Below are 26,383 nucleotides of genomic sequence, written 5' to 3'. Positions count from 1 at the left end.
CTGCCTCCTGCACACCCCCTGCTGGGGATCGAACCTGCAACCCGGGCATGTGCCCTGACTGGGAATTGAGCTGGGACATCTCCTGGATCCTAGGTCGATGCTCAACTGCTGAGCCCCACCGGCTGGGCTGCAGATTTTCTTTAACTGCTCACCCTGTCTACTCTTAGCAGGGAGTGGCTGTGAGCAGCAGGCTCAGGAATGTGGGACTGAGCAGAACCTGGACTCCAGCCCTGGCACCCCCGCCCCGAGGTGCTGTGTTTTGTGTTGCCGATACGCTCGTGGTGCGACAGATGCTGGGCAGAGGAGTGGCTGGAAGGCTGCTTGGTTGTTCAGATGGCGAATGTGCCTGTCATGGGAGGCTGCTTGTTTTTCACACAGGCATAAAATGTCATTTGCTCAGAGGACATTAACTTGCACACAAACATCAATAACTTATTCTTTGGTGATCTGTATTTGTTTTTATTTATTTTTATTTTTTTAATTAATTTTAAAAAATTTTTCAGTATATCTTTATTGATTTCAGAGAGAGGAAAAGAGAGGGAGAGAGAGAGATAGAAACATCAATGATGAGAGTCATTGATTGGCTGCCTCCTGCACACCCCCTGCTGGGGATCGAGCCCACAACCTGGGATCGAACCCTGATTGTCTGGATCCTAGGTCGACGCTCAACCGCCGAGCCATGCCCGGCTGGGCTGTATTTGTTTTTAATTAAAAAATTTCAATCGCAGTTGATATTCAATATTATATTAGTTTTAGATGTGCAGCACAGTGCTTAGACATTTATATAACTTACAAAGTGTTCCCCCTAATAAGTCTAGTTCCCTCCTGGCACCACACATACTTATTATAATATTAATAAGTTCCCTATGCTGTACTTTACATCCCTGTGACTAGTCTGTAACTACCAGTTTATAGTACTTAATCCCTTCACCTTTTCTACCCAGTCATCCCAACCCCCCTCCCATCTGGCAAAACTCAAGTTTATTGTCTGTATCTATGAGTTTGTTTCTGTTTTGTTTGTTTATTTTTGTTTTTAGATTCTGCATATAAGTGAAAGCATGTGGTGTTTGTTTTCTCATCTGACTTTTTTCACTCAGCACAGCACCCTCCAGGCCCATCTACGCTGTCAGTGGTGAGACTTCACTATAGCGTATGTCTTGTTTGTCTGTGAGTCTGCTCCTTGAACAGCTGTGCTGTGAGGCACTTGGGAAGGTGAGGGCTCTGAGTCTCTGCTGACAAGCCTGTGGGAGACACTTGTCCCTTCCTGCTGTGTGTGTATTGGTAACCTTGCCTGACTCTGGATGTGGGGAAAGGTGAGTTTAAACAATGTCTCAAGGCTTTGAAGAGGTTTCTTGCCCACGTGGCCCTTCATGATGCTCTGATCCTAGGATTTTTTCCACAGCTCCCTAAGTGACAATCTGCAAGTATCCTGGCAGCTGGTGGACCTGGGCTGAGTACCAAAAAAGGGACATGTCTTCAAGAAGGTTGGAAAAAATGATCTTTGGGGTCTGGTCCTCAAATTCAGTCTTCCTTTGGCGGGGCTGCGGTGATGATGTTGTCTTCTCTTGGGGAATAACCCTAACTGATCTTCTGTCAACTGGCAATTTACTGAAAGCCCTTACCAAGTCTATTCACTCACTTCAGCTAACTGAATATACAGTTGACATGGGGGTTGGGGCACCGACCACTTGGGGATTGGAAAATCCATGCGTGACTTTTGACTCTCACAAAACTTAACTACTAATTGCCTACTGTTGACAGGAAGCCTTACTGCTAACATAAACAGCTGATTAACACATATTTTGTATGCTATGTGTATTTATACTGTATTCTTACAATAAAGTCAGCTAGAGAAAAGAAAATATTTTTATGAAAATCATAAAGTTTGTCTGTGGGTTTTTTTCAAGTTGTTCCAAACCTGCAAAAAATTTTCCAGTGTATTTATTGGAAAAAATCTGCATATACGTGAACCCTTGCAGTTCAAACCTGTGTCGTTCAAGGGTCAACTGTCTATTGAATTAACACGAAACTTTTCCTGAAACTTGAAGAGTTGGTTTTTAGTGTATTTTTGGGCTTGGGGAGTAGAAATATGGTCGTGTTTATCATGGTTAGCCTTCCAGCAATCTTATAGACTCTCCAGCAATTTTTAGGAAATCTGAAAGCATTTTTTCAGACCCTTGAAATCTCCAATCACACTCAGCACTTATATTCTCTATGTAGTGATGAAAATACTTCCTTTACTGTGTGTAAAGGAAGGAAAAAGTCTGAGCTAGTCTCCTGCTGTTAAAGGTTGCTGTGAACCCTCCACCTCCTCGCCCGCTGCTTCTGGCGTCTCTGCCGGGTCTGAGGTGCTAGGTGCAGAGCAACCAGGGATTGTGGGGGAAGGTGTCCTCTGGCCTTGGAGGCCTCTGGATCTGTGAGCGCCTTGCTGAATCTGAATGAATCCTGCCCTCTTTATGAAGTGGACCTGAAGCAGAGACAACTTTAATACCACAGAGGAGGGGAAATGTTCTTTCAGGAGCAGCGGTTAGAACCAACCTGCGCAAAGCTCAGAGACATGAAGCTCCTGCGGAACATGAGGGGCCTGCGCCCCAGCTCAGCGGCTTTTGGAGCTTGCTAGAGGGGGTGTATCCGGAGTAGTGGCTCCTGGGACCTTTGCAGCCACACATACAGAGTCCTGCCAGGGTAGCTCATGACCGTGGCCCAGTTACAGCCCTGCTAGTCCCTTGTGCCACACTGTCTACGGCACTCACGCTGTCTGCTCCCCTCTGCACCTGCTTCAGTTGTGTGGCTCTGCTCTGTTTTATGTATTCACAAGGTGTCACCTTGTATGTTCTGGCAGACACGGGCTGCCTGACCATGTGCTGTGCCTCTCACCTCTCAGTTGCAGCTGTGTACACATGTACCAGTCACATGGCTGTGTGACCTGCTCAGCCTGATACTGTGTCTGAAAAACACCACCATACAAGTACTGCATGTATTCCTGCCCCCAAGCAACACTTGGCCCCGCTGCACACGGCTGCGGCACCCTGGGCCGAGCTGCACACTGGAGAAAAGCACAGGTGACCACGCTTCACAATTTGTGGGTACCATTTTGTTTTAACAGTTGATTTTAAAGCCTTTAACAGTATCTTGGCTGGTCTGGAAGTTCATCTTGGTTCTTTGCACCGTATTAGGTGATACACTCTCTTGAGCTGGCCGTCCTGGGAAGGTAAATTTAACAAAACAGTCTATGTGGCATTATTAAAAAGACTTTCTAGCCATAATTTAGTTTTTTAAATTAGAAAACACATTAGAAACATTTTTTTGTAATAATGCTTTCTCCCGTGACCTTAAAAATAAGTGCTAGATGTAGGACAGTGGGCATGTAGGGGAAAGGAGAAAAGCTTGTGATCCCACAGTTAACCTTCATGTGCTGATGTTCCAGCGTTCTTTGTGAGTTGGTTTACCTGGCCCGGCTCATCCTGGGTGTGTGCTTCGAGTCTTGCTCTCTACTTGGGGATTAACCGCCCCAGAAATCAGGTCACAGCCTATCCTGTGTGTGTGTGTGTGTGTGCGCAATGATTTGTTCTATGTCTCCCCTGAGTTCTGTGCTGACACCGACCTCCTGCGGGCACCGCCACCCTGCCTTCTGCCCAGGCTCCCAGGGTGCTGCCTGCAGTGGGGGGGGGAGGGAGCAGAGCTGGCCTTTGAAGCACCACTCACTTGTAATCCTCGCTCAGGTCAGCCCCATGCCATGGTAAGGAACTCAATCCTGTATCTCGCCATGCCTTCACTTTTCTTGACACTTAGCGTGAGATTTTGCCAACCTATTAAAACAGTGGCTCGCACATGGCTGTACAGTTAGGAAGTAGATGACACCTGCTCCCCGTGTCGTCAGCATTCTGTAAGGGGTGGTTATGAGGCCTGTCAGAGTCTTCCTGAGGGCCAGTGCTTAAAAAATAGGTAGCGATGAATTTGGACCTGTGTCTGCTAGGGTGGTTTTCCCTCCTCTAGGATGTTAGCGACGTGGACTGTAGCTTTGTATAGTGCACGTGACGATCTGTTCACCATCTCCTTGGTGGCGACAGTCCTGGGTGACATGGAGGACTTACCTTGCTGCAGGTGACTCAGTTTCATGGGTAGCCCTGTAGGTAACACTTACCTTGTCAGCACAGCATTCATAGTTTCTTGCCCCATGTTTTCCCCTCTTGTGGGATGTGGAATTCACTCCTTGAGAGCCAGTCTGAGGTGGGCAGGTTTACTTGGTTGAGTAATTGCTTGGCTTATGACTCAGTTGCAGAAATTTAGGCCGGTTTTCCTGCCCCAGAAGCAAGGTGGACCTGTTGGTAGTGGGTGCCAGGTGGGGGCTCCTCTCAGACTCCTTCCTCCTAAGGCTCTGGGAGTGTAGGCGATGCCTTCCAGGGCTCTCCCATGGGTGGGGACTCTCAGACTGTTCCTTCGTTCCCACTCTGGTGACGTGACTACAAGGGCTGCCAGGGCAGACTCTATGGGGTCCACCCCACCCCCGCGAGGATTCCTGTTGGGGATTCCTCATTCTGCACGCGGCCTGCTTGTGCAAGGGCCCCGAGTCGTCACTTTGGTCTCCCCGCTGGGAGCGCGAGTCAGTCCGCTTGGAAGCACAGGCTGCCAGTTTAAGCGTAGTGGCTAGTTTGGGGTCGGCTTCTCTGGGTGCGAGTCCTCCTTCCTTCTCCCCCTTGTACCGCCTATATGCCCTCTGAGCCTTGGGGACAAAGCTGTGCCCGAGGCTCACACACAGGCGAGGCGTGGGCATAGCTCGTTGCCGCCCTGGCACATGCTGGGCCTGTGAGGCACGTTAGCTGGTGCCCGTGGTGTCAGGCAGGCCTGCGGTGGCTCCTGCTCACACAGGCGCAGCCGATCACCGTGTTACGAAGGACGGGATGTGGCATTGCTGTCCGTTTTTTCATGAGGCCTCTTTGGAATTGCCTTTCTCTGACTTTTTTTCTTTCCTTTCAGAAGAACTTGGTGATTTGAGATGCTTTGCTGTCCTGTCCGGGAGATGGAGGTTTGCCATATCATAGGCTGTTTAATGCTGTGTGACTTGTGAGCTCAGTATTTTTGGGCTGCTGAACTTCAGAGGAGCCACCCTGGCTGGGTGGCTCAGCAGGTTGGAGCTCCGTCCCGTGCACCAAAGGGTTGCGGTTCGATCCCTGGTCAGGGTGCGCGTGGGAGGCAACCGATTGATGTTTCTCTCTCTCTCTTCCTCTCTCTAAAAATCAATAAAAACATATCCTTGTATGAGGATTAAGAAATTTTTTTAAAGGGGCTAAGAAGGTAAAAAAAATTCTTAAAAACCTCAGTGGATTGCTGCCTTTAACTACGTATAACAATAGGGATCAGCTTGTAAGCCTTAAGGCATGGCTGCTGCGCTCACTTCTCCCGGCGTGTGTGTGTGAGCGTGTGTGAGCGTGTGTGTGAGCGTGTGTGAGTGTGTGTGTGTGTGTGAGCGTGTGTGAGTGTGCACTCGCCCTCTGACGAGGCCTTCTTCCTGAGGCCAGGTGCCCGAGCCCGTGCCCTGTGGGTGGTTGTCAGCAAGCTCTTGTTAGGGTCATGCATTAACCAGCGGCCGTCGAGTCCTTGGCTCTGGCTGGAGCTTTCTGGGACTTCGTTTCTCGCCCAGCGTTTCTGCTGTTGCCTTGGACCTGAGATTGGAGCTCTTGCGTGGGCCTTTTGTGTTTTCGTTTAGTTATTTTATTAAGGAGACTGACAGATGGTTTCCTGCTAAATGTGGACTGGTTTATTCTTTTTTTTATTGAGATTATAATTGACGTATAACATCGTGTAAGTTTAAGGTGTACAATGTATTGATTTGATACATTTATATATTGCAACATGATTACCACTGTCTCCCAGCAGCTTTGAGTTTATGCTGCGTGTTGTTGACTGTAATCACCACGCCGTGCACTAGGTCTCCGGGACTTACACATCTTCTAGTTGCAGGTTTGTGCCCTTAAACAACACCTCCCCAATTCCCCAGCCCCCAGCCCTTCATAACCACCACTCTACTCTCTGTTTTTACAAGTTTGGCTTTTTTTATATTCCACATATAAGTGAGATCACGCAGCATTTGTCTTTCTCTGTTGGACTTACCTTACTTCGGTCCATTCATGTTGTTTGCCAATGGTAGGATTTCCTTCTTGCTCTCATGGCTGAGTAATATTCCATTGTGTGTATGTCCCACGTCTGGATCTGTTCATCTGTTGATGTACATTTAGGTGGTTCCCATGACTTCGCAGCTGTGGGTTGGCTGATTCCTGCCTGTACTTTATGTTCTTAGACAGGTTTTCCTTGACAGCTCCACAGATAGCAAAGGCTTCTGCGTAGTTGTGTGAACAGTAGGATAGAAGCCATGGTCTGAGATCCTGGGGAGCTTTCAGAGGGCTCCACCCAGGCCACACCACAGACCACTCGAGTCTCTGGACTAGGATTTTGAGAGCTCCCAGGTGATTCCAGTGCTCCGTCAGGATTGAGAACTGGAGAGTAACCCAGGGCTCATCCTGAGGTGGGCAGGACATATGGACACATGGACAAATGCAGACCAGTGGCCAGGAAGCCCACCCCTGAGAGCACAGGGGAGATGGTTGGAGTTGGAACCAGTGGCTGTGGTGGCAGAAGGGTTGGTTGACCATCAGCATGTGTGGATGAGACCATGAGGGTGAGTTTTCACGTCACCCCCGAGAAATGGTGGGTGTCTTTTCAGGGTCCTGCTGTGGAAGAACTGTCTGGATGGAGACCAGACAGGATAGATGAAGAAGGGAGCACAGGTGCCTTCCAGGTGACCAGAGAAATGAAACAGCGGCTTGGGGTGAGCAGCAGGGTGCAGAGCCTTAGGGAAGGGGAGCGAGAGCGGGCCCTGAGGGAGCTCGGTCAGGCCTATGCAGTGCACTCACGGGGCGCTCCTAGCCTCTGCCCCGAAGCCGAGGCGGGAGGGAGCCCCTGTCCTGGAGGGAGATGAGGAGTCCTTAGTGCAGCCAGGTCCAGGAGGGAAGGACATGTGGGGTGCGCCAAGGCTGGCAGGAAGGGGACCGCATGGTGTGGAGGTGGGACTCTAGGGGTGGGAAGGGCATGTGGGCTCCTGAGGCAGCAGGGAGGGGTCAGGGGACTGAGTGAAGTGACCCGTGACTGGTGTGGTTTACTCACCTTGCTCCCAGTCACCTTAGGCTTTAGGTGGGGGCCGTGTGGAGAGCCAAGGGGACCTCCAGGTTTCTGTGGGTTCAGACCAGCTGCTGGAGGACGTGCAGCTCTGGTAAGCGGTTCTCCATGCTCCACTGAGAAGCTCTAAGGAGCTATAGAAATGCTAAGGAGGTGCACACCTGGCCCAACAGAACTGAGTCTCTGGGTGGGGTCTAGGGGTTTGGGGACCACGTTGCCAGGAGCAGAGACAGTCCCCACGTTGAGTGGCCCAGTTCTCACTGCTGTGTGACTGTGTGACTGATGATGACCATGACAAGAGTAACTTTGGCCGTTTCAGGAAATTTGACAATTAAGCACTGTGCTCAAATTGATCATGAGGGAGTTACTGAGAGCAGACTGCTCAGTTTCCCTTCAGGAGGCTGCCCCCACCCCTCTCCACACAGAGAAAGTCTAAGTTCACTCTTCTTATGGCTAAAAAAATGTTATTCCTTTATTTATTTTAATTTTTTTCTTAAAATATTTTTTTGTTGATTTCAGAGAGAGGAAGGGAGAGGAAGAGAGAGAGAGAAACATCAAGGATGAGAGAGAAACATCAGTTGGCTGCCTCTTGCACGCCCCTGCTGGGGATCAAGCCTGCAGCCCAGGCATGTGACCTGACTGGGAATCGAACCAGCGACCTCTTGGTGCATGGATGCTGCTCACCAACTGAGCCACACTGGCTGGGCCAGTTCTGGGATCTAGAAGACACAATGAAGAGGTCATCAGGCTGTGCTCCCCCTGAATCCTGTTGGGGAGCCCTCCCCAGCCCCTTCCTTGCTTTTGGTGGTGGCTGCAGACCTGTGGGGTTCCTTGCGACTGGCTGCAGGCTGCCTCTGCTGTCATACGGCACTGTCCCTCTGTGGCTGTCTTCTCCTGAAGATACCGGTTTCCTTAGATAGGGGCCCATCCTATACAGTATGACCTCACCTTAACTAATTACAGCTTCAAGGGCCCTATTTCCAGATAAGGTCACATTCTGAGGTACTGAGGCTCAGGACTTCAACACTTTTTTTGGGGAATGCAATTCAGCCTGTAGTAGGTGTGTGGGCCAGGTACTTTGCACATGTTTCTGTTTAATATCCATGCAGATCTCATTGGACATATGAGGCAATCAAGACTGATGGTGGTGAGGGTGCTTATCTCAGCTACACAGCTAATGAAGGACAGAGTTAGTATTTGAGCACAGCGCCTTCTGACTCTTGAGCAACATGTGACCCCCTACTGTAGACCTACCGAGGGTCTTTGGGGCTTCAGAGTCCATGTGTCTTCTGGGCCTTCTTGGGGCCGTGGCTGTCACCAGCTCTCAGAAATGTGTCAGTACAAAGACACCACATTCCTGCCCTCTGCTGTCCTTGATGAATGGACGTCACCCCTGTGTCAGAGGAAACCTGCAGTTAGTTTGACTTGGTGAGGGGTGGGATTGAGTGGGCGTTTTATATTTATTTTTCATTTCCATTCTTACTGCTCTCACAACTTAAAATTCTCTTACATGGTATGAACAGAAGCTTTTTAACCAGCACCCTGCTGAAAGTTGCTCTTCCCGGGAGACCCTTTTGCTGCCAGCTTTGTGCGGTCAGGGTCTGCCGCCTGCGCAGAAAGAGCCAGATCGGGCGGGGTCGGGGTCCCCGTGACTGCTGCTCGTGCCTCTCGGGAGTGGACGCCGGAGCTTTTTGCCAGAAGTGCTGTGCACAGGCTTGTCTCAGGGATCCGGAGTCTTGACGGCTGCATCAGCTTTTCCTAAATGGAAGTCTGAACAGTGAGATTCCAGGAGAAAACTCCCTGTAGTAGAGACGTCCCTGCGGCCGAGGACGAAGTTGCTGCTGCGAGGCTCCTCTAGTCCATCTTCTTACGCTCTAATTGGGTTTGCTGTTTTTCTCTAATTACCAGCTCCAAGGTTGCTTTTTCCTGCAGGTCCTCTGCCCATGGATGTTGGGTTCAGAAGGAAAGACTTTCTGAAGGCTGCTTAGGTGACCACTGCCCCTGTGTTGATGGTGGCTGTAGGGATAAGGGCAGCTGTCGTTTTACCCTTTCTCCCTCTCTTCCCTGCTTCTGCCTTGGACCCTGTTGTGACTCACAGAGCCCAGCCCTGGTCCAAGACCTTTTCGGGACCTGGAGATGACACCAGGTTCTGTGAAACACGGACTGGCAGCTTGCTACAGACCAGGTCTACGAAGGCCCCTGGCAGGGAAGGCAGAGCATGGCACGGGCAGTAAGCTCACGTCCTGCTTCCGTGGGGTGGAGCCCTGTCCTTGGGGAGGTGGTGTGTGCCCCTCACCCTCCCGCTTCCCTGCTCCCCTACTTTTCCTGAACTGATGGCTAAGTTTCCATCTTTATGACCCTCTAGGAGAAAAGGCTCAGCATCTCAGAGTACACAGTTAGCTCAGGCGGAGACTTCCGGCTGTGGGCAGAACAGAACAAAGACCAAGGAAGTCCATTTAATTCCCGAGATAAATGTAGCTCCTGCAGCACTTACCTCTGGCTGGTCTGAGGTAGGATTAGTGAGTGGGGCTCTGTAGCAGAGCCACGCGCTGCCCCACAGGGAGTGACAGGTGGCAGCCTGGGGAATCGGATTTCAGGATCAGAATCCACAGTGAACAAAAACTTCAGTTACTTGCAGCATATGGAGAAACAGTTTCCTTCCAGTGAGCTTAAAAGGACAAGTTCTTTTCTTTTATTCAGAGGATTCATTAAACAAGTATTTATTAAGGGCACGCCTGGAGCCAGGCACATCAGGTGCTGGGAACTGATGAAGGGTTCTTGTCCATACTCTTTTACACCCGTATCTATACAGGTTGTAAACATTTAATTGTAGGAAACTAAGTGTAATTCAATGCCTGAAAAGACTGCTTTTATCAAGGACAGACGTGTTGGAATGAAAGTCAGAGGTAAGTGTGAGTTTATTGCAGAGTTGCGAAGGGTGCTGTGAACAGTTGTGCTAGACACGGTGTGCCGACGCAGCTGACGCCTTCTGCTGTACCTGCTCGCTGGCCCTCAGAGGCTGCAGTTTAGAGATGATGACAATACTTCCCTCTGGGGAAGGACTCATCAAACCAAGAGTGCCTGGCATAGTAGGTGTTCAGGAAAAGTGGTTTAAAAATGGCACAGGAGCCACTGTGCTGAGATGCCTGTAGCTTGGTAAGCCTGGTGAGGCGGCAGATTCATCCCCTTCAGGACTTGCTGTTTGCAGTTTTACAGGATCCGGGGGGCTCTTTCCACGTGACGAGCTGGGATCCACTTGAGTACTGCCTTCCATTTGAACTTGAGCCTGTGGAAAGTCTTGGTTCACTGACCCTTTTGACTCTTTCTCATTTTTTTTCTGCAGAGGAGGCACTGTTCCTTTATGCTGTTTGTTTATTTTTCCGTGATCCTTGAATGCTTCCAAGCTCCATTTTCCTGCCTTTATTTATGTACAGGGCCAGTAAACAGAAGTGTGGTCTGCAAGGTGGAGGGAGAAGTGTGGCTCTAACAGCATCAGGTGCTGTCAGGCGGCAGGCGGTGTTTATAAACTGGTTTGCTCACCACCTGTGAGTTGCTGAACACGTTTGACAGCCTTTCTGCAACTGTCACTGAGCGTATGTACAAGGGAGAACCCTTCAAACTTCAGGTTCACTCTTGTTTTTACTTCCATTTCCCAATATCCCCAATGTGGGAATTCAATAGGCTAAATCTGTGACCGGTTACAAAAGAGGCCATAAATTATTACTAAGTGGTAAGTTCAGTTTTCTTCTTTGTGCTTTTATGTATTTCCCCACGTTTCTACAACAAAAATGTGTTCATTTTGTAATCAAGAAAATCGGATTTCTTTAGAAGAACAAATTGTGATGCGTGGAACATTTTTGGAAGAGATATTCTTTATCACTGATTCTCTTAATTGGATTCCGGAAGTACAGGTAATGCTGTTGGGCCTGTTGAAAGTAGGCCGTCAAAAGTGATAAGTTATTCCGTCATGAATGTGAAGTCTAGGTTGCAGTCTGTGGGAGCCAGAGTGCACCAGCTGTTAAAGTACTTGGCCCAAGACAGATGTTTCTCAACAAAATTGAGAGATCAGAAAAGTTTTGCCACAAAAGTCTTGGTTCTTTGAAGTAGCAGAAATTGGCAAGGGGAAAACAGGGTCAGTATAATGTAATTTTACAATGTGTTTTTTAGGTTTCATGGCTTAGGAGTTGCTGGAATGTAAGGGAGGAAAGTTAAGGATTCAAATGGGTGACAGCGCCTTAAAAAGGAAGTCCTGCTATTTGCGACAACATGGACGAGCCTAGAGGACACTATGTTAAGTGAAATAAGCCAGTCACAGAAGGACAAGTACTATGTGACACGACTTATATAGTGAAAGTAAAATAGTCTAACTCACAGACGCAGAGACTGGAATGGTGGTGGCCGGGGGCTGGGAGGGGAAAACAGGGAGGTATATTAGTCAGTCAAAGCGCACGAAGTTTCGGTTCTGCAAGATAAATCCATCCTGGAGTCTGTTGTGTAGCCTAGTGCCTGAGTTAACAGCATTGCATTTTTTTGTTTGTTTGTTTTTTTTATAAAAATGTATCTTTATTGATTTCAGAGAGAGGAAGAGAGAGGGAGAGAGAGATAGAAACATCAGTGATAAGAGTCATTGATGGGCTGCCTCCTGCATGCCCCTGACTGGGGATCGAACCCGCAACCCGGCATGTGTCCTGACCGGGAATCAAACCGCAATCTCTTGGATCCTAGGTCGATGCTCAACTGCTGAGCCATGCCCGTCGGGCAGCATTGCATCGTTTACTGAACGTTGGCTAAGAGGATTAATCTTACGTTAAATGTTCCTGTCGGGACACTGCATACTTGCCAGGAATGGACATGCATGTGGTCCACGTTGTGGTGATGATTCCTGCATTTGGTGTATACTTACCTTCAAACCCATCGCGTTGTCTACATTAATTATAGACAGCTCCTTGATGTAAAAAGAAAAAAAGCAGGTGACAGTGGGGTGTGTAGAAAGAGCTGAGCAGAACTAGAGAGCACATTAGCCTGGGAGAGGTGTGAACCATTGAGATGCTGACAGGCAGTCCTAGTATAGCCGGGCCCCATTCCATAGCATGGCCGGCCAGGCCAGGCAGGTAGTGCGGGCTTGCAGTGGGGGTGGAACAGGTAGGTTACCCATCCTTGTCCATCCCAGGTGCCCCTGGCCAGTGGTGTTTCATTTGAAGACTATCAGATTTTAAATCCGAGCTCTTCTGTTGATTCTTGGCTTTCTTCTCTCACTGCGTCCCTACAGGGATTTAAACCTAACTGCTTTGCATGGCCTTCAGGCCAGAAGACCAGGAAAGTGGGTGGCCAAGTGGATGGGCATGCTGGGGAATTTTCAGAATAGCATTCATTATATGGGGGCTAAAAATAATACCTTTTCTCCCACCTTCTAAATTCTTCTAGCTGGGCTAATCAAATGAACAGGCAGATCAACATGAGAAAATTAAATTTTATTACATGCCCACGTGGAATTCACATAAACATGAAAATCCCAGAGACAGTGAGGCAGCATTGGGTATGAATGTTATTTTGGAGAAAGGAGAAGAGGGGGAAACAGGGGATCTTAGATTTCAATGTGAAGATGGAGAATTTACCATAGTTGAGGAAGAGCAGAACCCACACAGCAGGTGGGCGTTCACATCAGTGGAATGCGGGGTACCCAGCTACCAGGCTCCTGCTTGGGGCCTTCCACTCCACCCCACTTAATTTAAACAGGCTAAGGTGAACATGTTCAGATTTCCTTCCTGGAGCAAGTTTTTTCTGCCTGAATCTCTGAGACAGGAGAGGGGGAGGGTCAGACATTCTCTCTGAGCCTTTTGGTTCTTAATAACCATCTTACTGTCAATATCCCAAAGGGCAGCTTTAGGGAGCAAAACCCCAGTCTCCTCCCGTCCTCTCACAACATGTGGCGTGGGCGCAGTCTCAGTGTGGAACTGGCCGTGGTGATGGTGCTCCGGTCAGGCATCTGGCTGTCCTGTGTTTCGAGCACTGCGCCACCCTGTTTGGCGTTAATGACGACAGGACCCATATGTTTGGTCTGAGCCAAAGCAGATGGCTTGGTTCCCATCCAGGGGTATTTATGGAGCTATGCGAAAACGTGTCAGGGTTCAGCAGTGTGGACCCAAAGCACACATAATGATTTGTCACTTACGGAATGGGGTAAAAAAAATTATTTCTGAGTTTACTTTAGGAATCCAACTGCAGGAACTTTTGACTATTAAAATTTTCAGTTTAAAGAAATTGTGACATACACAGAACATGGACGTGACTCTCTTAACTGTTCTCAGTGCAGACTTAGCTCACATTGTCCTGCAGCCACCACTGGGATCCACGCCGGACTCTTCTCATCCTGGAAAACAAGCTGTATCTAAGAGAGAATTTTCAGTTTTTGACTAAAGACAAAAAACCCCAAAAAACTTCTTTAACTCCAGTGTGAACAGAACCGTCAGCCTGGCAGTGTAACCCCCCTGAGAGGTCATAGTTGGCGGCTGCTCTAGCTTTTCTCTCCTGGTTTCCTAAGAAAGAAGAGGGTCAGTAACAGCCTGTCCTTGTTCCCCTGTATGTGGACGTGGGTGCGGGGGGGGCCTGGTGGCTGCCTGTCCTTGTTCCCCTGTATGTGGACGTGGGTGCAGGGGGGGGCCTGGTGGCTGCCTGTCCTTGTTCCCCTGTATGTGGACGTGGGTGCAGGGGGGGGCCTGGTGGCTGCCCATCCTGTGCTCGAGAACCAGGGCCTGAATCCCTGCCTTGAGGTGATGCCCCTTTAGCTGTCCTTTCTGCACCCTCACTGGCTCTCGGTCCTCGTGGAGCCGGCAGGCTCGTGCTGTCGCCGTGAGGGTTCCCGGCTGTTGTGTTATCAGAGTTTCCGAGTGAGCTCCTGCGTGACTTTGGAGTCTGCAGCAGCAGCGCCCCGTCTGCTCCAGTCTCTGAGAGCGGCACTGTTGTCTCTCAGTTTAACGCAGATCTGTGGGAATGATGTGGGAGCCACACTGCAAGGTATATTGAATTATATGAAATGTTTTGTTAAAAAAAAATCTAATTTTAGAAATTTGGATTAGAAATTTTACTTTGAATTTCCCACGTGCACTTTCTCTTTTTGATAATAGAAAGGACTTCATGGGATCCTCTTTGGTTGTTACTTTTTGTGAAGAAAAGTTTTTCCCTTCATTCTGATTATTTGCTTTCCCCCCACCTCTTGCCTGCAAAGCAGTAACAGCCAAAGCAAACAAGCCTGAGTGGACAGCTCCAGAGGAACCGTCCTCAGGGCAGGTTTGGTGCTGAGCTGCACAGGGCTGCAGCGGTGGGAAACTCCCTTGAGCAATACACAGGGCAGGGCAAAAGTAGGTTTATAAATGTGAGCCCACGAAACACAGTTTATTCCTGCATTAGTATTATTAATTATTGTATTACTTTGCATGCAAACACCTGAAAACCTACTTTTGCCCTCCCTGTATTGCTTAGGTATATTGTTTGTCAGCCCAAAGCTGTTAGGGAGACCCGCTTTCTCTAATGCAGGGGGGAAGACTGGGTTTTCTGACTTTCTTTAAAATGCTTTTCAAGGAGGATGGGGTTTCTGTTTTTGAAATGGATTATATGATGTTCTGGTGCCCTTAGAGCTAAGAATAGAGCACTTGCTCACTGCTGCCTGGGGTGAGCCCCAGGCCCGCAGGGGGTTATAAACACCCGGGCCGGGAAGGCTTCTCTGAGTGACCTTGCTTGTCCTGTCAGTATCTGTTGTTTCATCTTTAGCTTGGCCCCTCGGATGAGCAGGAGATTCAGGCAGAGTGAAGGAATTACAGCATTATCACTTAGAAACACATTATTCGCAGCACCTATTTGGGCCCTAATTATAAAACTTGTCACTTGACATCTATCTCAGCCAGAGTTGTTATTCCAGTAGCCTGAAAATAGGAGTGCGCTCTCAGGAGGGGATTCCTGCTGCTCCAGAAAGGTGGGTGGAGCTGCTGCAACTGGCAACCGACTGGCGACCTGCAACTGGGGCCCAAGCCACCCCCCACTGCTCCCCCTGCCCCCTGCCCCCCTGCGCTCCCTGTAACTGGGGCCCAAGCCACCCCCCACTGCTTCCCCTGCCCCCCCCCCGCCCCCCTGCGCTCCTGTGGCCTTGTTCCTGATTCTGAAGACCTTGCCCATTCTGTTGTGAGAGGAAAGGCAGCCTGGGTGCAGGCAGAGGAGTAGGTGGGTGCTGGAGCATTTCTGAAGAAGCTGTCCTGTCTTTAGCTGCAGAGCAGAAGGTGAGGGGCTGGCGCTGGAGGCCTGGTGGGCCTGCCTGCCCAGCCTTGGGCTTTGCCCGCCCGCCCGTCCCCTGGCTGAGGAGGTTGCTGATCAGTGAGAAAACAGGCACAGTGTTACTACTTCACTATTTTTTTAAAATGAGCCCTGAGCCTGGCTGGTAAATATTGGGTGAGAGTTATCTTCAGCTTCCTCATAACAGGGCAGACTCAGTTGGGCTGGGGACGGTTTGCTTTATTTATGTGTATATGTATACGTCTATGTGTATATTTTTGTCTTGGCCATTTGAAAATCTTACCCCGCTTCCTGATAACTTGGAAGGGTTGCTTTGCCATGCTAACCACTTTCATTCATCCACCCACTTAGCAGAAAGTAAGGGCAGTTTTTTCTTCCTGAATTTTTATTTCTCTCTTTGGTTTTCCTGCTGAACTCTCTGGGCTCTGCCTCCGGGTTTGGTATCTTTGCTGCAGCCTGGCCCCATGCCCTCTTCTCTTTCTTCTGTCTTTGTCCTTTACTTGGCTCCACTCTGAGCTCCCTGGATTACCTGTGGATTAAGTGCCCCTCCCTCTCCTTGGGTTCCTGTGGGGGCAGTTTGCATTTGCACAGACATGACCTTGTCTGCCGGTGGATGCTGACTGCCCCAACTCTCCTTTTCACTTAAAAAAACCCCACCACCAACTTTATTTTTTAATCCTCCCCCGAGGATATGCTTTATTGATTTTAGAGAGAGGAAGGGAGAGAGAGGGAGGGAGGGAGGGAGAGAGAGGGATTGCTGTGCCCTGACCTGGACTCATTTGGTGTACTGGCCAATGCTCCAACCGACTGAGCCTCCCGGTCAGGGCACAACTTTATTTTTTAGAACAGTTTTAGATTTACAGAGAAACTGTGACATAGTACAGAGTGTCCTCATGCACCCCCTCAGTTGGTTTCTCCTGGTATTAACATATTAGTATGATATATTTCTTACAATTAATGAAATGATATTGATACTTTTTTGTGACAGGTAGGAAAGTAATGACTTGAGCCTGTGAATATATTGGCAAAGGGGAATGTAGGGTGCAGGTGGAACTGAAATTGCCGATCGGCTGGCCTTGCAGTGGGCTATGGTTCTGGAGTACCCAGGTGGGCCATGTGACCACAAACTTCTTACCGAGGGGTTGCAGAGGAGCGGGCATGGGAGGGGTGGGGTGTGTGTGTGTGTGCATGCGACGAGCTCGCCGTGCGGCTGGCTTCGGGCTTTGAAGGAAGAGAAGGGCTGTGAGCCAGGTAAAGCGGTGGCCTCTCAGTGCTGGCGAAGACCCGCCTGAGCCTCTGGGAAAGAGCACCCCTAAGTTTGACGCCTGGTTTTACCTCAGACTACTGAACCAGAGGACTGGAAGGTAATAAATGTGCTTTAAGCTGCCATTTTTAAAATAACTTTAATACAGCAGCCATAGAAGTACAATGACTACTAACTAAAGTCCACATTTTGTTCAGATTTCCTCGGTCTTTCTGTGCCCCAGGATCCGTTTGGGCTACCCTGTACATTCTGTTGTCCTCTTGGCTGTGACAGTGGCTTGACTTGGCTTGTTTTAATGGCCTTGACAGTTTCCAGGAGTGCTGGCCAGGTGTTTCGGAGAATGCTCCTCAGTTGGAAAACCGGGTTTGATGTTTTTCTCATGATTAGACGGGGCTATTGTTTGGGAGGAAGAACGGAGGTAAAAGGCGATTCTTACCACATCACATCAAGAGTGCATCCTGTGACCATGATTCTTGACTGTTGATACGGACTTTGATCACCTGTTTGCCAGGTTTCTCCACTGTAAACTTCCCCCTCCGTACTGTGGTATTTGTCTGTCTGTCTGAGCTCTTCTTTGTGCTACTATAAGATGCTCTAGAAGCAGCCTTTGTTCAGAAAGCCCTGGTGCCGTCCACTGGAGAAGGGTAGAAACCAAAGCCGGGGCTGGCCGTGCTCACTGCTTCTAGCCCTGTCCGCGGGCAGGGCAAGGAAGCATGTCATGCACACTAACCCTTGCATGTGCACACAGCTGTCTTTCCGTATGTACCCATTTTTGTCTATAGTAAACCAAACATGCGTTCATACCTGTGTCTTTGACTAGTTCATTAATGTATGAATCATTCTGGCTTCTTTGCCTTGCTTTTCTGTAAACTGTCACTCCAGTTAGAAACCTGGCTCACCCTCCGCCATCCGTCCTCTTAATTGTTCATGTCTACATGCATGTGTAGCCGTGTGAGAGTTGTTAACCCACTGGTGGAGCACAGTACTCATGTACCCGTTTGGCCTTCCTTTCTCTAGACTCCACTCATTTCCAGAGTTACCTAGGTCAACACCCTTTGCCCCAGCGCCTTTGGTACTGTGCTTCATACATTTGTAATGCACTTAGAGTTTTTGGCCACATTCTGCACAGTTACCCAATCACTCGACCTGCTAAATGATTTTTTAAAAAATTTGCAAATGGCCCTAGCCAGTTTGGCTCACTGGTTAGAGCATCGGCCACCCCACACTTAGGTACAAGGGCATGTACCTAAGTTGTAGGCTTGATCCCCGGCCCTGGTCATGGTGTGTGCCAGAGGCAGCCAATCGACGTGTCTCTCCCACATCGATGTCTGTCTGTCTGTCTGTCTGTCTGTCTGTCTCTCCCTCCCTCCCTCCTTCCTTCCCTCTCCCTCTCCACCTTCCACTTTCTCTGAAAAGCAATGGAAAAAAATCCTCAGGTGAGGGTTAAAAAAAAAAGGCTGAGAACTTCTGTGGGATTTTGACGAGTGCATGGCGTCATGTGTCCACAATGACAATATTGTTCAGAATAGTTTCACACCCCAAACTTCCCCGTGTTTCACTAGTCACCCCTTCCTCCCGGCAGCCCCTGAGCTTTCCACCCCGCTGTAACTTTCCGCTTTCCTTTTCGAGATTGATCGGAGGCATAGAGAACGTAGCCCTTCTCAGGAGGGCTTCTTCCACTTAGCAGTTGCACATAAGGCTCCTTGATGTCTTTTCATGACTGGAGAGATTACTTCTTTTTATCACCATTCACCTGCTGACGGACATCTTGCTTCCAGTTTGCGGCAATTACAAATAAAGCTTCTGTAAACAATTCGTGTGCAGGTTTTTATGTGGACAGAAGTTTTCATATCATTTGGATGAATACCCAGATGGTATGAAGAGACTGGTGAGCTTAGGAAGAAACTAACAGGCTGTCTACTAATGTGGCTGTGCCATTTGCATTCCCATCAGCAGTGAGTGAGTTCCTGATGCTCACATCCTCGCTAGCAGTTGGTATTGTCCGTGTTTTGGGGTTTTAGGCCATTCTAATGGGTATCTAAGAGTATCTTGTTTCAGTGTGCAATTCCCTATTGAAAAATGATGTTGAGCGGCTTTTCAGGTGCTTGCTTGTCATCTGTATGTCGTCTGTCCAGAGGTTTCTGTTCATATCTTTTGCCTATTTTTTCTAATCCTCACCTGAGGATATGGTTATTGAATTTAGAGAGAGAGGAAAGGAGAGAAAGAGAGAGAGAGAAACATCGATGTGAGAGAAACACCGATCTGTTGCCTCCAGTTCGTGCCCCGACTGAGGATCGAACCCCGACTGGGTATATGCGCTGACTGAAAATTGAACCCATGACCTTTTGCTGTATGGGTGATGCTCCAACCAACTGAGCCACCTGGCCTGGGCTCTTTTGCTTATTTTTAATTGGGTTGTTTGTTTTTTTATTAATGAGTTTTAAGAATTCTTTGTACATTTTGGATACCAGTCCTTTATCAGATACGTGTTTGCAAATAGTTTTGCTTAGTCGGTGGCTTGTCTTGATTCTCTTAGTGTCTTTTGCAGAGCAAAAGTTTTTAATTTTAATAAAATCTAACTTTTCAGTATTTTTTTTTTCGTGGACCATGTTTTTGGTGTTGTCTCTAAAAAGTCATCACCTGCCTGGCCGGGCGTGGCTCAGCGGTTGAGCATCGACCTAGGATCCAGGCGATTGGGGTTTGATTCTCTGTCAGGGCACATGCCCGGATTGTGGGCTCAATCAATGACTCTCTCATCATTGATGTTTCTATCTCTCTCTCCCTCTCCTTTCCTCTCTCTGAAAATCAATAAAGATATATTTAAAACAATAATAATAATAAAAAGTCATCACCAAACTCCAGGTCATCTCGATTTTCTCCTGTATTTTCTTCCATGAGTTTTATGGTTTTGTATTAGGTCTGTGATCCATTATGACTTAATGTTTTGGTGAGAGGTTTATGTCTGTGTCTTATTTATTTATTTATTTTGCATATGGACGTCCAATTGTTCCAGAACCATTTGTGGAGAAGACTTGTCCTTCTCTGTTGAATTGTCTTTGCTCCTTCGTCAAGGATCAGTTGATTGGATTCGTATGGGTCTGTTTCTGGCTCTCTCTTCTGTTCCACTGACCTGTCAATACCTCATTGTCTTGATTACTGTAGCTTTCTTACTAGAAATTGTGTCGTATGATTTCTCCAACTTTGTTCTTCTTCAGTATTGTGTTGGGTCTTCTAGGTAATTACCTTTTTATATAAGCCTTAGAATTAATTTGTCAATATCTATAAAACTGCTGCTAGGATTTCTGTTGGGATTGCATTGAATCTGTAGATCAATCAAGATGGGATGAATTGACATCTTAACATTATTGAATCTTCCATAAATATGGAATGTCTCTTTATTTAGATCTTTGATTTTTTTACTTTTTTATTTTATTTTTTATCTTCACCCGAGGATGTTTTTCCCCACTGATTTTTAGAGAGAGTGGAAAGGGGGAGGGGAGGGAAGGAGGAGAGGGAGAGAGAGGGAGAGAAACATTGATGTGATAGACACATCAATTGGTTGCCTCCCCCACACACCCCGACTGGGCCCAGAGGTTGAACTTGCAACCCAGGTATGTGCCCTTGACCGGGAATTCAACCTGTGACCCTTTGGTCCATGGGTCAACTCTCTAACCACTGAGCCACACTGGACAGGGCAGATCTTCTTTGATTTTTTTTTTAAACAGTTTTATAGTTTTCTGCATATAGATTCTACTCATCTTTCTACTAATAAAAATGCCATTTTCTATTATTGTCAGTAGTATTTAAATTTTTTTTCAAATTCCAGTTGCTCATAGCTGGTATATAGGAAAGCAATTGTCATATTAATCTTGTATACTGCACCCTTATTATACTTGCTGATTAGTTCCATAAGTTTTTTGTTGTTGATTCTTTGGCATTTTTCTACAAAGACAAGCATGTCATCTGTGAACAAAGACAGTTTTATTTCCTCCTTCCCTCTCTGTATACCTTTTCTTTCCTCCTCTTGGCTTATTGCACTAGCCAGGACTTCCATACAGTGTTCAACACTCAGCCGTGTTCCTCATGTTAGCATAAAAGCGATTAGTTTCTCATTAAGTATGATCTTTGTAGATGTTCTTTATCAAGCTAAAGAAGTTATTGACTCCTAGTTTGTGGAGAGTTTTAAAAAATTATGTAGAGATGTTGGATTTTATCAAATGCTCTTTCTGCATGAATTGATGTGATTATGTTTTCTCTTCTTTAGCCTATTGATGTGGTGTATTGCGGTGGTTGATTTCAAATATTGAACCAGCCTTGCATACCTGGAATAAGTCCCATCTGTTCATGGTGTATAATTCTTTCTGTATATCGCCGGATTCAATTTGCTAATATTTCGTTGAAGATTTTACCTGGGAGATACTGGTTTGTAGTTTATTGTTTACTGAAATATCGTCGTCTGGTTTTGCTGTTAGGATATGCTGGTCTCATAGAGTGAGGTGGGAGATGTTCTGTCTGCTTTGGTTTTTTGAAAGAAGCTGTGGGGATTATTTTCATGTGTCCTTAACCTTTCTAGAATTGACCGGTGCAGCCATCTAGACCTGGTGTTTTCTTTTTTGGCAGGTTATTGATTCTGTTTCTTTAATAGATATAGGCTTATTCAAATGATTCATTTCTCCTTGTGTGAGTTTTGGTAATTTGCATCCATTTCATGTAAGTTATCAAATTCGTGGGCATGGACTTGTTCATGTATTTATTACCCTTTTACTATTAGTAGCGATGACCACCTCCCTTAATTTCTCATATTAGTAGATAGATCTTCTCTCCATTTTCTTACATTAGCCTAAGTAGAGGTTCATCAATTTCATTGATTTTTTTTCCCCCCACAGAAACAGCTTTTGGTTTTATTCATTTCTCTCTATTTTTTGTTTTCAATTTTGTTGATTTTTCTCAGTTTTTATGATTTTTCTTCTGCTTTCTTTAGGATTAAATTACTTTTCTTTTTTTTTGGTATAATTTCCTACAGGAGAAGCTTTTAGCTTATTGATTTTTAGTTCCTTCTTTAATTTATGCATCTATTGCTATAAAGTTCCCTCTAAGCACTGCTTTTGTTGTATTACACAAATTTTTCAAATTTATATTTTCATTTGTATTAAGTTCAGACATTTAAAAACCCCTCTTAAGACTCCTTTGACCCATGTGTTACTTAGAAGTGTGATTAATCTCCATATATTTTGGGATTTTCCAGAGATCTTTCTGTTATTGATTTCTAGTTTAATTCCATTGTGGTCTGAGAATACACCTGATGCCCAGCAGGTCTCGGATATGCCAGTGGCAGCCTCTTCGCGCCGGCTTCTGCATCCGTTGGACTGGTACAAGAAATAATCCAAGTTCATCTTGTACCTGGCTGCTCCAGCCCTGGAATCAACCATTTCTTCACGGAGCCTGGTTTTTCTAATGGGGAATAGTGTTTACAAGCAAAATCTGGGGGCCAGGTGTGCTCACTGCTTACCGGGTGCTTGCTCTGAGAGCCCCTCAGTGGGCGGAACTAGGGACGGTATGTCTGTGTGTATATGTGTGTGCATGTATGTGTTTATCTATTTATGCACAGACATATTCATTGACACATTGTCTGTATTTCTTTTTATACAAATGTACTGTATTAAAATGAGTTGACCTCCCATTGTGACCCAGTACATCCAACTGCTATCCAATACCACAGTGTTCTTTCTAGTTTCTTTCCGTGTCTGCAGGTCCCTCCTCTACCGCTGAGGAACCTGACTTCCATGATTCTTACTATATTCACATATCTGATCAGTCCTCCTGTTGCTACCACAGTTCCCTCCCTGGCAGGTGCCTTCCTCATGTTCTCCAGGCTCCAACTGCCCATGTATCCCATGCCCTACAACGACCTTGATCTGTCCCATCCAGTGACTTTAGGGAAAGAAGACAGGAAGGCTGCATGGGTTTTATAGCAGTCATGCCTTAGGCTGCTCAGCTTTTGCCTCCTTACTAGTTTGCTCTTGAATGACTGACAGTGGAGGGCTTTTGGAAGCCCTGTGCTGGCTAAACAGGCTCCGACATTTTAGTATTTATTAATTAATTTATTTAATCCTTACCTGAGGATATATTTATTTTAAATTGATTTTTAGAGAGAGAAAGAAACATTGATGTGAGAAATGTCCATCTGTTGCTTCCCATAATTGTCCGACCAGGGGTCAGACCTGCTCCCTGGGTATGTGCCCTGACTGGGAATCGAACCCACCACCTTTCGGTGCCTGGGACAACACTCCACCAACTGAGCCACCGGGCCAGGGCGAGGGGCTGCTGCTTCAGTACATCTGAGCAGATTGGGTGCTTGGCTGGTCGCCCCGTGCTCAGATGTGTACTCTCTTCTTTCTTTTGAAGGTCGCCTGGTAGGTGCCCTGGACGCGGTGCTGGATTCCAGTGCACGGGTGGCTCCATTTCGAATTCTGCTCCAGGTTCCTGGGTCCCAGGTTTATTCTCCTATAGCATGTGGTGAGTTACTGAGTGGATCAGATGTTTAGTGCGCCGCAGCCACGGGTGAGTTTTGTTGCAGTTGGAACCTTCCAGCCTGACGGCCTGAGCACGCTGCGTGTCTGTGAGTGGCCGGAGCTGGGAGGGGACCCCAAGTCCCGTCTGCCCTCTGAACTCTCTTGTTTTCTTTAAGCATCAGCAGCGCATAGAGGCACTCAGCGTGGACAGCTTGGCTGGGCCGTGCCAGGCTTCCGAGCGGCATGCTCTGCCAGGCTGCCGGAGATTGTTGCCTATGAAATGAGCCATTGGCTTATTTTTTTTTAAATCCTCACCCGAGGATATTTTTCCCATTGCTTTTCAGGAATAGTGTGTGTGGGGGGAGACATCAATTGGTTGCCTCCCGCATGCGCCCCAACCGGGGCTGAGCCTGCAACCGAGGTACAGCCCTTGGCTGGAATCAACCCTGGACCCTTCAGTCCTTAGGGCTGATGCTCTAACCACTGAGCCAAACCGCCTGGGGCACCTGCCATATGCTTCTTAATCTTGTGTCTGACATACACATGTCCCTGGGCACATACACCTGTTGTGGGGCAGCCTTCACCCCCTTCTTCCACACGTGCATGGAGTCATCAGCTGCTGGGACCTGCGGTAATTTAGGCGTCACCTCACCCTGTCCACCGAGGGCCAGCCCCTGCTGCACGCACCCACCGGTGCACCCCCTCACCACGCAAGCCCCTCGGAGGCTGGGAATCCTCACACCTGAGAAGCCCTTCCATAAACACCAAAACCAAGAGGAGTCTTTTTAATTACACAAATAATAAGTGTTCACCTTCCAGAAATTAAAAATTAGGTAAGAGAGAAGGAAAAGCAAATCCTCCGTAACCCTCTGCCCACTGTGAACCCCTCTTCTGTGTACCGCTCTGCAGAGTCACACAGGTTTTCGTTTTACTTTTTGTCTTAACATTCTACCAGCTACCGCAGGCTTTCAGTGTCACCTCGCATTCTTCAACAATCTTGGGCTATTTTTTTTCCAGAAAAGATACAGAAAAGTACAAAGAAGAAAATTGTCACCCATATCCACCATCCAATACTAACTGCTGTTGACGTCTTGGAATGTTGTCTTTTCTAGTCCATTTAGTTTTGTTGTTTAAATTAAGACAACTAGTCTGTATTTGCATAAAGTGGCAAAAATGGTGCACGTTCAGTGTAAAGACATCAGCTAGCAGTGAAAGGTGCAAAGAAGAAATGAGCTCTGGCCCCACATCCTAGCCATCCAGGTGACCTGTTCACGCTGGGCTCCCGTCCCTCCGACAGCTTACAGTGTGTGTGGACAGGTACAAGGATAGCTGTGGGGGGACAGAAGCGCCTTTATAGGAGTGCATCCTGTGTGACAGTGCTATTGTCTCATAAAAGTATTACATTTTTACTTGATTTCAAGAAAAGAAAAGAAGCTGCAGTGAAACCAAAGAAAACATGTGAACTTCAAATAAATCTTTAATACTAGAGCTTATTTTCTAAAAGGCTCACTCAAGGTCAAGGGAAGAGATTTTGAAAGCATTGCAAGGTGAGAATTGAGTGTTATGAAACTGTTTCTTTCGATTTTGACTGCTCGTGGACTCCTGCCCCTCCCCTGCTTTGCCTCTGTCTCATGGTGGAAGTTTCATTATTGATTTTACACTGTAATTCCCGTTCTGTTCTGACCGTGCTTTCTGTTATTGTTTGGATCAGTTCTCTATTTAATTTAGTGCTTTTACTCAGCTCTGTTTTATATTGGCCCATATCTTAATTGGCTCCATTCCTGTTTTCTTCCCCCAACAAAGACTTGCATTTGCAGATGTTCGTCCCTTGCTTTTGGACTTGAACGACGCCATGCTGGGTGTGGGAGTCTCTGGCCCTATTCTAGACTTTGGTGGCAGTCGCTCTGGGGTCTTTCAGGATTTAACACTGCAGTAGGAGAAATCCCAGGCTGATCTGATTTTCTCCCCCTGTTGGGTTATGTGCTTTTTGTGCATACAACTGTCTTGATTGTTGAGGTTTAGTAACACGGTTATAATTTGTTACTGCCTTGAGTACAATTGTTTTAAATTTTTCTGGAACTAGATGTGCTTTTTCAATATGCAGATTAAGTTCTTTAATTATTTTAGGAAGTTTTCTTATATCATTTTGTGTATCTATGATACATATATATATATATTTGTATTGATTTTAGAGAGAGAGGAAGGGAGGGGGGAAAGAGAAATTCGATGTGAGAGAGAAACATGGATCAGCTGCTTCCTGCATGCCCCCTGCTGGGGATCGAGCCTGCAATCCTGGCATGGGCTCTGATGGGGAATTGAACTGGCGACCTTTTGGTTCATGAGACAATGCCCAACCAGCTGAGCCACTCCGGCCTCACACTGTGTGTATTATATTTTTAAAGCGCATGTTCCATGTGTTGGGTTCTCTGTGTTAAGACACTTTGTGTGGGACAGCTGTGGGCTGCTTTTCATTTCTCTCTGCTTTTCTTTATCTGTATTTTTCAGTTGCACTCTCCATGCTGTTCATAACCCTTTCTCTAAGTTAATAACTCAGCTGCTTTGAACTTATTTACTGATTTTGTTGTTGTGTTGTTTTGATCCTCAGTTCGATCCTTAGGTCTCTAATCTCCCTTCTCATCTCTGTTATTTCACCATCTCACCTCTCAGCTCTTGTTTTATTCAGGTTTCAATTATATGGTTGGGAGTGTGAAGCATGTGTGAGCATTTCCCTTGCTGCCCTGAGTGTTCCGTTTACTTCCCGGACAGAATCTCGCTTGAACACCGTGTGCTCATTTGTTCTTCTGTTGCTCTCCAGTGTTTTGCTTGGGTGCTGTGTGTTTCTTCCCATGGTGCTCATGCTTGGCCGTTACCCCAGAACCAGGCCTGTGTTATTTGCACTGACATAGTGAGTGTGACTTTAACTTGTGTTTTGGGGACAGAGAGGACTGGTATGCTGCTGGACTGGACATGGGATGCGAGGGACAGGACCCTGTTCCCTTCTCCCATTTCCCCTATTTCTTCTCTCACTCAGGCAAAGGAGTTGGCCTCGCTCTGAATTTGAGGCTTTTGATGGGGATGTTTGGATTTTTGCCTCCTCACTAGACTGGCTCCTGGGGCATCCGCAGTGTGGGGACTCTGCTCAGTTCTGAAT

The 26,383-nt window shown here is 47.2% G+C and overlaps 1 protein-coding gene across 1 annotated transcript in view; it reads left to right on the top strand.

Annotated features, from left to right (window-relative positions):
* The window catches only part of TBC1D8 (TBC1 domain family member 8), a 108,897-nt gene that overhangs the window by 18,319 nt on the left and 64,195 nt on the right, over positions 1-26,383 (top strand). The window contains exon 2 of the mRNA XM_081155825.1: positions 23,126-23,236. Coding sequence (XP_081011951.1) covers positions 23,126-23,236 — 111 coding nt within the window. The remainder of the gene's footprint in view (positions 1-23,125; positions 23,237-26,383) is intronic.

Source organism: Miniopterus schreibersii, assembly GCF_964146895.1.
Source record: "Miniopterus schreibersii genome assembly, chromosome: 13".
Taxonomy (NCBI): domain Eukaryota; kingdom Metazoa; phylum Chordata; class Mammalia; order Chiroptera; family Miniopteridae; genus Miniopterus; species Miniopterus schreibersii.
The sequence above is the reverse complement of the archived record's forward strand: the minus strand, read 5'-3'. Positions and strand labels throughout refer to the sequence as shown.